The sequence below is a fragment of the Columba livia genome, chromosome 14 (assembly GCF_036013475.1).
Source record: "Columba livia isolate bColLiv1 breed racing homer chromosome 14, bColLiv1.pat.W.v2, whole genome shotgun sequence".
Lineage (NCBI taxonomy): Eukaryota > Metazoa > Chordata > Aves > Columbiformes > Columbidae > Columba > Columba livia.
The window spans coordinates 311,845-323,958 of record NC_088615.1 but is presented as its reverse complement, the minus strand read 5'-3'; the positions used below and the strand labels follow the sequence as shown (position 1 = coordinate 323,958).

At 44.9% G+C, this 12,114-nt stretch overlaps 1 protein-coding gene across 7 annotated transcripts in view; it reads right to left on the bottom strand.

The window, feature by feature from the left end:
- KDM3B (lysine demethylase 3B) overlaps positions 1–12,114 on the bottom strand; it is a 50,542-nt gene that overhangs the window by 15,276 nt on the left and 23,152 nt on the right. For all 7 annotated transcript variants that reach the window (XR_010466013.1, XM_065029351.1, XM_065029345.1 and 4 more), the window contains 7 exons: positions 11,315–11,529; positions 9,605–9,757; positions 7,093–7,200; positions 5,397–5,524; positions 4,745–5,024; positions 3,481–3,737; positions 2,531–2,797 (listed from right to left, as the gene is read on the bottom strand). Coding sequence is in view for 6 of the 7 variants with exons in the window: in XM_065029351.1 (XP_064885423.1) it covers positions 2,531–2,797; positions 3,481–3,737; positions 4,745–5,024; positions 5,397–5,524; positions 7,093–7,200; positions 9,605–9,757; positions 11,315–11,529 (1,408 nt within the window). In the remaining variant the exon portion in view is untranslated. The remainder of the gene's footprint in view (positions 1–2,530; positions 2,798–3,480; positions 3,738–4,744; positions 5,025–5,396; positions 5,525–7,092; positions 7,201–9,604; positions 9,758–11,314; positions 11,530–12,114) is intronic.

The window sequence follows — 12,114 nt, the reverse complement described above, 5'->3', positions numbered from 1 at the left end:
CAGATTGCAGGGAAAAAACAAAAACCTCCAACATCACCCCAAATCTTCAGCATCGTCAAAGAAGAGAAAGCCTAGCATGAAAATTCAGAAAAGAACAGGTTGCTGTAGCGTGAGAATCCTCACAGTATCTCCAGATGAGCAACCACCATGTTCAGGAGAGCAAAATGCTCTTGAAGAACGGCTTCAGAAAGAAATAATCCTGTGGTCTCCCAGAAAATTCTGGGATAGGACAGAGTTTAACTTATTTCTGACAATTTCTAAGACAAAGGACTTGAAAAATGTTGCTCTTTCTGCATGACACTGGAAGCATGGCATTCGTTATCCAAACATTAAGCTAAGAGGTTTTTTCCAAACTAACCTTTTCCAGCCCAGAGAACGGGAAGGGGAAGATGGTGGTGGAATTAATGTTCTTGACTTCACTTTTAAAGGTGCAGCTGGGATGTGCAGGAGGATGTCAGCCAGGAGAGAACTGCCACAGAGCAGTGTTTGCGGAGAGAATCCGTGCGTGAATGAATTCTGTTTAGAACAGCCTTGTCAAGACAGCGATGCCTGCCTGGGTTACCTCTTCTCTTGGGTGGGAATGAGAGAGGTTCAGGTAGATCGCTTTCCACATTTCAGCAGGAAACTCAAGTGAGTGCAACATCACTGGAGAATCCTTGACTGAGCAAGGGACTTGCCATGCAAGGGGTCCTCTGAACGATAAAGGCATCCAAAAGCATCGATAGCACGTCCTAGACCGAAGCCTAAAACAGAGTGTCACAAACGGTACATGAGCACAGCAGTTGTGGCCAGAGCCTCAGGGCGTGCACCAGCTTTGAAGGCAATGCACACTGCCAGAAGAGCAGGAATCCCAACTCTGGGCTCCATAAGGAGTCTCCTGGGATTCACTAACAGTGAAGAACCCCAGGGCCACGTGCAGCATCTGGTACCTGGTGATTAACCAGTCTCATGTGCAGAGGAAGTGGCGAGCACATCTTTTTAAGTATTCCCAAAATATTTAGGATCCTCCTTGGAGAGACAGTATTAATTGATGACAGAGAGGGCTGAGAAAATTATCAGAGTATATTGACCAGAAACTAAGGAGCTCTTTGCCAAGTCTGGCAAACGACTGACAACACAACACTGCAAAAGAATGATCTGAAATCCCTCATAAATTAGAAAGATGCAATAGGTTAAAAAAATAAAAATAAAAAATTAAAAGGGACTCTTGTGCACTTCAAAAAAACCAGGACAGGAAGATAACTGCCACGAGGGGGAAGCTGGCAATACCAATAGCCAGCTGAGTTCCTAGTCAGGCAAGCGAGAGTGTGCTGCCCAGTAGCCTCTTCCACCCATTAGGAGCTGACTAGAGGAGTCAGAAACGCGAACTCTGAGGTTGGTGGTGCCACGGTCCTCATGGCTACATGTCAGTTATGCTTGTGCAGTCCCATAGGACACACTAAACTGAACTGAAAAGTACTGTACTTCTGGCAGGAACGGACTCTGAGTGCCAAAAGAGGAACATGCAGCCTGAACTGTCCCTCCACTACAGCTCAGCAGTCCACGTCTTGTGAGCAATCACAAATACGTATGGAATGTGAGTGCCAAGAGCGTTCGCACTGTACCAGCAGAAGAGCTGACAAGGACCTCCCCAGAAAAGATGATGAGGCACACAACTGCCTAGCAACAATGGTCTCAATTCTGATCCCCCAGTGAAGGTAACGGTGTCAGGTGTTGGCAGAACCAAGTGCCAAGAGCACAGTTTGACCACTGATGGACACGACACTCTGTTAGAGCTATGGGTGCACTTCCCCTGCAGCAGCAGCTGCGCCTCCATTTTTTAAGATTCAGCTTGTCTGACCGGGCCAATCGTAAGGACTCTCTGGAGAAGTCTAAGCCTTAGCACTACAGGTCGAGGCCTGGAAAAGTGGCTATGCTGGCAGCAGGTCTAAGGACCAGTCTCTTCACTGAAGGCCTAAGAGTCTGACGACCCCTCAGACAAACCAGGAGATGCTGAATTCAAAACAATAGTTGGGTTCACACAGTCTGTAAGCTCATGATGAGACACTGCATCAAGTACACCCATAAATTTCAGCAGAAACTCAGCAAAAATTACTGCACACAGTACTTTTATTCTTGTACATGCTGCAGCTGGAAGGAACGGACCTTTTGCTGAGGCTACAAAGCATCAAGTACAGGCTAGAGGCCAGGATGCACGCAGAGAATCATAGTGGATTCACTACCGGGCTGCAGCAGCACAGGCTCAGCACGCACCACACCCCAACTAAAGAGACTGCCACTGCAAACACCCTCATACCGGTGAGCTGAGAAAAGCTCAGCGTGCAAGGGCACGGGGGCTCGAGTCAGTACAGCCTGGAGTGGACAGGGCCACTGTGTCCCTGTTTATAGTGCTACAGTTGAAATCTTTATTCATCATATTCACTCAGGAGCAACTGGCTAAAGTCTGAATGGACTTGTCCATAACCAAGGCACAGGTTAAATCTTCAGGATACTTATCAACAGTAAGAGCTGGCTATTTGTTGTCACCCACCTGGCCTTGTTTCCAGCACTCCCTGAAGATCTTCCAGTTGTTTTTGTTGCTAGGATCATGAAGGCAAAGCAGTCTACCATCACAAAGCCACGAGTGGGAAGTGTGTGGATCCAGCACATTTAAGCCCATTACCATTTCCTTCACCTCCCTCTGTGTATCAGCTAGATTACTGGCTCTTTTGGCAGCATCAGATGTCTTCTTATTTTCCACCACAGAAGCAATGATATGGTCTAAGAAGTTAGGCAGGCTGGCTTTACCTTTGGCCCCCTAAAAGATGTGAATCCAGAGGTAAGTTTAATCTTGCAACAGCATATATATTAATGCATATCTGCTCTCATTCAGATTTTAGTCATAGACATCTTGCTATCAGAAAACCACACAACAGTAAACACATCAGCTCAGTGACAGGCACGTATCCAGTAAGAACAGAAACAGCTATGGCCCTGATTTATAACAAACAAACTTAAAATGACCTCCTAGAGGCTAATCAGAAAAATTCTATAGTAAACAGTCATGGAATAGAAAACTTAAGTGATCTAAACTCTGCTACTTTAATGGTAAAAATGGTTTATACTTTCCTTAACTTCATTCACATCTCAACTCTATTTCCCCATTATCTATTACTAAGAAAGTGAATTCAACCCTGGCACAGGTAAGCTGATGAATACGGGAGCATTAAGTAAATACTGACAGAGAGGAGAAAGTGCTTCCTGTATGCAGAACGTCAATAGAGCCGCTGGTAGACAGCCTCTCTGGTTGTGGTGTCCATGCTCAACAAGGGACGTTTAACAGTCACAAGAGATTAACGACACAATCTTTTTTTTAAAGGCCTGCCTACAGGCCTTGCCTATGGCAAGATACTTAAGACACTAAACCTATTTCATATATTCAACAGGAGATAAGCACTAACTGGATCATTATTCGCATTGAAGGAAAACAAAATTATTTACCGTAGAAGCTGCAGAAAAGACCGGAGGAAAGGGGACTCCTGTGTCTAACGGGACCTGAGGAAGCTTCCCCGGCCCTGTGTGTAGCAGATCTCTGAGACTGGAGCCTTCAGCTTTGTTGGCAGATGTCACCGGGCCCAACAAGAGGCTGTTAAACAGCTTTGGGGTTAGTGGGGAAATCTTGGTGCTGGAGTTGAATGAATCCAGTCCAAAGGGTGAATGGGATTCTTTATTAAGCACTGACCTCAGTGACCCCGACTCTGCAAGACAAATATCAACATCAGAGGAGGGGAAAAAAAAGCAACAAAAAAAGAGAAAAAAAATGGTGAAGTTCAAATTATCACAAAGTACTCTGGAATTATCTGCTCTTGTATTAAATAGGATATTGACCAAATCTTGTGGTAAAGGTATATCATCACTGCAACAGTGAATGGAGTGCCTCAAAAGGAATTAAAGACATCATATATTTCATACGGATTTTACCCTTAGTATGCCGTTAAGTTTTGAGTAACATGGGAGATTTGACCTGAAAGTGTTTGATACACAAGAAACCATAACTTTGTAACAGATTCAAAAAATATTTCTTTGACTTTCTGAATTGTTTCAATATGAAATACTTCAAATTTTAACCCTGGTCAAAATGTTTCAGTGACTGAGCCCTGCGAATCTAGTGAGTCATGACCAGCTAACTTTGACATATAGAACAGCTCCTGCTAGACACGTGGACAGGAATAAGCCCCGTGTCAGTCACGCTACCTGACGACCGGGAGGTGTATTCCGTAAAGCTATTTCAGACGGAGAATCACACTCAAACTATCGGCTACTAGCGAAGTTCTAAGCTTTCATCAGACCCTCCAAAGCGGACGCCACTCTCTCAGTTTTTTGGAAATACACTCTTCAGGTGGCAAACAAAACAGTTTTATTTACTTCAATAGTTATAAAGTGACAAAGCTGCATCTGAAAGGAATTACCATAATTTTACATCAGAATACCAGCTGCTTATTACTTAGAAAATAAATACAAGAACTGGTACAGAAATAAACAGAGAGTGACAAGACAGTGTTTTTATCTTCAGCTGTATCATCATCTTCCCAGCTCTGTGTATTGCTAAGGCTGTAAAAGAAACCTGTTTCTAAGGGGCGAAGGAAGAAAAACGACCACGTTCTCTTCTATTTAGGGCTAGGCACTCTCGCAAAGAACAGCAACCAAGCAGTATGCCATCATCTCTCTTTTAATTCCAACCCCAGAGGGCATGTCTTCTGCTCACCTTTTGTTTCTTCTTTTGCTTTCTGCGTTGCTAAATCTGCAAGCCAGTGTAAGGCCGACGACGGAGCTGTTTCTGGACAAAGTGGCCTGTTAGTCTTTATTTCACCAGTGTTATTCGCTGGTGACGTCTCCGTTTTTGCAGATTCTTCTATCCTACCATCAGTTGCTTCAGATTTTGGAACAGTGTCCACTTCTAGTTGCCCCACTCCTGCTGTCCCTGCTCCAGTGGAAAAGGTGCTCTCGTTCCCAGAGACTGACGCACCAGGATTTACAGCTGGAAGCTAAAACAAAAATATAAACACCTGGTAAACGTTGAACAAAGGGAAAAGTTCAACTCGGGAGACATATCAGTTGTATCATGCATTTGGGTTTGCTGGTTTTCTTTTTCATTTGCTTTAACTGTACAGTAGAATTCCTTTACACTTACGTACCAGCAGAGTCCAGGAGCTGCTTCTCCAGGCACGTGAGACCTTGCACTGTGGTGTGAACTCTTACCACGTCATCTTCAACACTAGCCCAGACTTTTCAGTTTCTTTTTTTTACAGGAGGACTTTTTTATGTGAACAGTAACAGAGCTGCTCTAGAGTCTAACATTTTAACAGATCTTAAAAATGTGATGTCAAGCACGGTAATTTCAGCCTCAAATTCCATACCTGTGATATTCCATTAGTGACAGCTGGTCTCAACACCGATTTGTTCTGCCGGCTAATACATGGACAGTTGGCTTTAATACCCCATTTGCCTCGTGCTGCATGAACCATGTCTCCAATATTGTAAAGCGCTAGAAATAAAGTTAAAATCTTTAATATCCCATGTAAAGAGATATAAAAACAAGGCCTTACCTATAATATATATTCAGAGAGGCAGGGTTTTTTAGTATTACTGCTAAATATCTTTAAGATCACATGCTATAACAAGACACTTCCCTCTGAATAGTGTAGAGGACCGTACTAACAGCGCAACGTCACTAAGAGGCTGTCAAACCTGGCAAGTCCTACAGATTATCATCTGCTCCTGCTGTTCCATGTCGGGTCCAACGATACTGCAATGAGGCAACTTCAAACCATCAAGAGAGACAACATACGTCTTGGAGCAATGCTAAAAGGATCTGGAGCACAGGTGGTGTTCTTCCCTGTCCTTCCAGTAAGAGGAAGGAGGTATCAAACTGAACTGGTGAACACCTGGCTGCATGGCTGGTGCCATACTCAGGGTTTTCCTTCTCTGATCATGAAATCGACCTTTGAGAAGCCAGGTCTCTTGGGAGCTGATGAGATTCACCTGCCCAAGCAGGGCTTGAGAGTCCTTCACAACAAGTTGGCCAGGCTTTTATGGAACCACTTATATGTGACCGCTTCCCTGGGGAGCCCGTTCCAGTGACCAACCACGCTCTCAAAGAACCTTTTCCTAATGTTCAGTCTGAACTTCCCTTGTCGCAGCTCCATTCCATTCCCTACGTCCTGTCACCGGTCACCACCCCCCTGCTGCCCCCCCATGAGGAAGGTGCAGACGGCGATGAGCTCCCCCCTCAGCCTTCTCTTCTCCAAGCTGAACCAAACAAGTGAGTCTTGTCCTCGAGACCTTTCTCTGTCTTGTCGCCCTCCTCTGGCCACACTAATGGCCCGAAGCCCTTGCACGGAGGCAGCCAAAACTGCACAGTGCTTCAGGCAGGGCTTCACCAGTGTCAGGTCTGAGACCACCCGAGGAACCTGAACAGGGCCTGCAGTGTCAGGACAAGGGACAATGGTCCTAAACTGAAAAAGGGTGGCTTTGGATTGCACATAAGGAACACAGTTTTTTAGAGTCAGGGTGGTGAGACACTCGAACAAGATGCCCATGGAAGTTGTGGATGCCTCAGCCCTGGAAATGTTCAAGGCCAGGCTGGATGAGGCTTTGAGCAACCTGCTCTAGTGAAAGATGTGAAAAGTTGGACTAGATGATCTTTAAAGGTCCTTTGCAACCCAAATCATTCTATGATTCTATGATCTTCAGGATCAGTTATGTAAACAAGTCAAGTAAATGCTCAGCACTGACCACATACTTTCCCTCGCGCCAACAGAAAAAGATCTTTCTTGCAAGTTAACCAACTTTATGGATACAGCTAAGAACAGCTGGGCAGAAGAAGTCACAGCTAGTATCAGAAGCGTGTTCACTTCAAACCCACAGCTTGATCTTACTTGGGTTACCTTCCCTTCAACCCTTCTGCTGTAGCAAGTTCAAGTCTCCTCTACCTCTGTGCTAGAAAAGTTATCAGCTGGAACACCAACCATCTCAGTGTTTTTTCCACTTGCTTGCTCAGAATTGAGACAAAAATCGGAATTTTTCTCTTTCCTTTCATGTTTCAAGCATTACCTGCACCAGGAATTATCTGCGTCGGCATAAGATTCTCAGGTTCATGAGACTGACCCTTTGCACACTTCAGCCATGAGAAGACTTCCTCATCACCGATCTCCTCTGTCTCTGGAAGAAAGACATAAAACAAGTAAAATTCTATATAAAAGACAGAATGTTTCTGCATCAATATTGTTTCTTTAGGTTCTTCATAGTGCAGAGGATTAACCTGGTGATCTCAGAAACAGGCTATAAATACAGACCATTAGAACAGGACCTACAGCAACTTCTTTGCCTCTTCAGATTATAAAACCACTACAGTAATTCTCCTTTCATCTCTAGTAGCTTGTTCTTTTCGGTCACCCAAAATCTTGGCTTCTAGCCTCGATTTCTATATATCACGCTCTTGTTCTCATTATGCTTTCCTAAGTTAAAGAGTGAGTCTATCTTTTCTTGTCATCGCCTTCCAAGCTTTTTCAACCAAAAGTATCTGCAGGTCAGTTCCAGGAGAGGAAGCTATGCTCTCCTGACCCTGTATCTACCCAGAAAGCTAACAAATGAATAGTTCGGAAAGTAGTCTGAAAATTTCTAATTCTTCACATTTTAAACCAAGTTAGGTCTGCAAATCTGAAGCTGCATAAACCGCATGGCGTTCTCTTTCTTTGAAAAGGAAGGGGAGTGGGAAGGGTGAGTGGGGTAGAATATGAGAAGGATCACATAAAACTTTATTTCAGGGTCCTCTAGACCTGGTACCTGCATAAGTTGTTTCTACAGCACAAAGTTCAGAAGCCCCTTGAGACAAGTAGTTGTATGTAAATAATGCCTCGGTTCTACATTTTGGCCCATTCCAAATTTTCACACTTGATTAATAAACCATAATTACAATACTGTTTTTAGGAAGACATCGAGAAGCACTATATACACACACATGCTTTAATGTGACACTGTAAAACATCGGTCCTCCTCAGAACAACAGTGGGTAAAAACTTCTCATATGCCCTGGACATATCTTCATTTTCACCTGGCACGGGCTGGGTTATTCTATTTATTTCCTTGCTGTGAGAAGAAAAGGGGTTTAAGAGACTGTTGCGCTTGAACCATGGACATCTTTATACCACATTCTGCCAGTGATATATTCAGACCCAAATGTTTCTTCCAAACATGTACAGTACCAGATACAAGAAACCCCATTCTACTTACTTTCAACTATTTCCCTTGTACACTGGCTAATCATCTTAAAGAACGATCTCAAAAGATCATTATGTTCTCTTCTGGTGTATTCTGGCAGTAATTTCACGGGCTTCATTATCATCGTGGGGCTGGCTGGGATGGAGTTCGTTTTACTCCTAGCGGCTGGTGCGGTGCTGCTTTAGACCCGTGAGCAACGCGGTGCTGACAGCACCCGGCGGCCGGAGCTGCTGCCAACGCGCGTGCAGCGTCCAGGTCTGCTGCGGTGCTCCCTGCGCCCCAGCCGCGAACGGGCTGCGGCGGAACACGAGGGGGGGACGCAGCGCCAGCACAAGAGCGGAGTGCAGGAACTGCGGGGGGCAGCCGCCCTGCCTGGGCAACTGCTGGGCTACTCCACCCGTGCGAGGCGGCCAGCGCTCGCTTTGCAGCGCTTGCTCTGTTTTGGTTTCTTTTTCTTTTCTTCTATTTCTCCTTCGCTTATTAAACATCTTTTATCTCGACCCACAAGTTTTCTTGCTTTTACTCTTCCGTTCCTCCTTCCCCAGTTCCATTGCTGTGAGGAGTGAGCAACTGGCTGCCTACTGGGATTAACCCATAAATATGATACAAAAATAGGTGACTCTATCTATGAAAAAAACTCAAAACACACTGCTTTTATGACACATGCAGTGTTCTCTGGCACCTTTATAATAATGAATAGACAGCAGTACTCACACTTATTAACATCCAGTATTTTGCACATCTGCTCCATATAATAACGTAACTGTCACTAATAGCCTTACACTCAGTAAGTCTGTCCACTGTCCACACCCGTGCTACCAACGGAATCTCAATACTGTGAAATACATTAAAAAGCCACCAGGTATTCACTTTTGTAAGCACAATGTGCCTCTATCCATTAGAAACTGAACTTACTGAACTTTTTCCTGAATTACAAACACTAGTGCATCAAGTAACAAAAAAAAAGACCTTTCCAATCTAATTCTTTGTCACAGAAAGGAGTTCTCTGCCACGTCTGCTTACTGCTTCATTTCATGACGGTTCTGAACCATTAAGATACTACTTAATTTTTCTTGTATACCCTCTGAGGAAAAGGTGGAGGTATCCAGAAGCCCGTCTCAGTACACAGCCAAATTCTAACCGAGAGATAAAACACAGGCATCTAAGGAAACGAAGAACTGAAAAGCAGCATATGAGACAGTAGCGCCCAAGCTACTGTCCTCCAGCCTCCCAGGCTGGTAATCACCAACTCTCCCACAAAACCCTCGGCGGCCTCCCCGGAGCTGTCCCCACGGGAGGCGGCCAGTCCAGAGGCACAGGACAGGCAGAACAAGCCAGGACTCACCGCTACGGGGACGATTCTTCCTCAGCCGGTAACAGTCCAGACAGACCCCAAAGCCACACTTGCGACAAACCCAATGAATATTGAAGAGTGTTGTCTCGCACACGTCACACATTTCCCTCACGCCACGCACTGCTCGCTTCCATGCCACTTTCTCTATAAAGAGAAGGAAGATTAGGAACTATTGCTTTAATGTTTTGCATTTCTCCCACCTCATTTGGCAATATGACAGTAACATTGATTAAAAAAAACGCACAGAAACGTGACCTGAGGTTAGAGTACAGAAGCACATACTTTTTTACATCCAGAGACACATTCTCGGAGTTGCTAGTCTTGCAATGCTATTAAAATCCCCATTTCTAAGAGTGGCTGAAGTCAAGCCCCAAAATGCACCCACTACAAAGAAATGGAGCACCTTAGAGAGTTCTGTAGAAACTGAATGTCAAAAAGCACTTACAAATTACAGCAAAATTAGAAAACTTCTGCCAGTTTTAAGAACAAATAACATGAACTTATAAAACTACAAAGAATGTATATTAAGCTTCACTAATTAGATGCCTGTTAACTCATTGGATTACACCTGGAATATTGTGTCCAGCTGTGGCCCCTCAGTTCCAGCAGGACAGGGAACTGCTGGAGAGAGTCCAGCGCAGCCACCAAGATGCTGAAGGGAGTGGAGCATCTCCCGTGTGAGGAAAGGCTGAGGGAGCTGGGGCTCTGGAGCTGGACAAGAGGAGACTGAGGGGGGACTCATTCCTGGGGATCAAGATGGAAAGGGGGAGTGTCAGGAGGATGGAGCCAGGCTCTTCTGGTGACAACCAGGGACAGGACAAGGGGCAATGGGTGCAAACTGGAACACAGGAGGTTCCGCTTAAATATGAGAAGAAACTTGTTCCTGGTGAGGGTGGCAGAGCCTGGCCCAGGCTGCCCAGGGGGGTTGTGGAGTCTCCTTCTGTGCAGACATTCCAACCCGCCTGGACACCTTCCTGTGTAACCTCATCTGGGTGCTCCTGCTCCATGGGGGGATTGCACTGCATGAGCTTTCCAGGGCCCTTCCAACCCCTGACATTCTGGGATTCTGTGATTCTAAACCAGCACGTTTGCTGAGGAAGGGCAAGTCCTCTTCAAATGTCCACCCCTGCACATTCCAGAAGCTAAAGGGAAAAGATCAGCTAGTCAGAGCTATCCATGCAATAGGCTGAACTGGATACCTCCAGGAAATTTCTTCTAAATCCCTTATAGTAGCAACGCTGGCAACTATTTGCTCAGCTGAGCCTCTGCAGGTGCTGCTCCTCCCTAGAGAATCCTGAGCTTTTACGTGATGTCCCTGGAGCATAACAGCAAGGGAATATGTAAGAAAAGCTGCTCATTAAAGCATAGCTGGTCAGTGTGATAAGTGTTCTGGACTTATTTCTATTTTCTTAGGAAAATGGGTCAGCTTATTTCTGCATTTATTTATCGAAAAATAATTTAGAAATGCCTGGGGAAGTTACCATTGGCTTCTTTGGTAGTAATGTTGCACTGACCCAAAAGAAAAATCCCAATGGTGCTCCCACAATTACACCCCAAAGAAGTGAATACACCCTTCTCCTTGGAAGAAAAGGAGAAGCACTTTGACCAGAAATTATACTACACTTGCAACTCTATTCCACTGCACCATACACATATTGCACAGAGTAGGCGGGCAAAAAACACGTCAAAAGCCAAGCTTACGATGTGGCTCCACCATCATCATCGCCTCCTTCTCTGACATAACAAGCTGGCAGAACTGGTCCCCAACATTGGCCAGGATATATTTTGAAGTTTCCAGGTCGATCCCCTCTGCAGGGGAGGAGGAAGGAATCCACAGGCTCATGGCATCAGGGTCACTCTGCTGTGGGTTCAAGAAACCCTCTACTCGTAGGATACCTTTCCGGGTAAATATCAGCCTGCAGAAAACAGGATGGAATAGTTGAGAAGTTGCCTTTAATTAACTTATAATGCCATCTATGTCAGAATATAAACCTAGAAAAGGGGGAAAAAGCTTCAGCTAGAGTGCTACACTCTGCAGCCAGTATAGTTACTATACAAATCCAAATAACACAAAGACTAAGGTACACAAAGGCAACAGCCGCAAAACCCAGCAGAATGAATCCCCAGGTCCCAGTAAGTGTCGTGCATGGTTCTCATTCTCTGTTTTAACGTGGGATAAAGTTATTCCCCAGCTTTTGGTAAACCAGTATTCCAGTTGTGGCTAGGGCCGCTAGCACTTGCTCTGACGGTTCACATCACTAGACACACAACAAGCCTTACTGTACCTGCTGTTCTTGCCACAGAGACAAGCCACAACTGTTTTATCGGTAGCTTTGATCCTCCCACTCTTTGTTTGGTAAAAGGTGTAACAACATAAGTTACAGAACCCTGAACATCTCCTGTTAATATTAAAGGTAACTTCATTTTTGAACAAAAACAATCTTGCTCTTAACCTCAGAGCTAGATTAATTTTTAACGAGTTCAGGAAGAGAAGCAGCTAT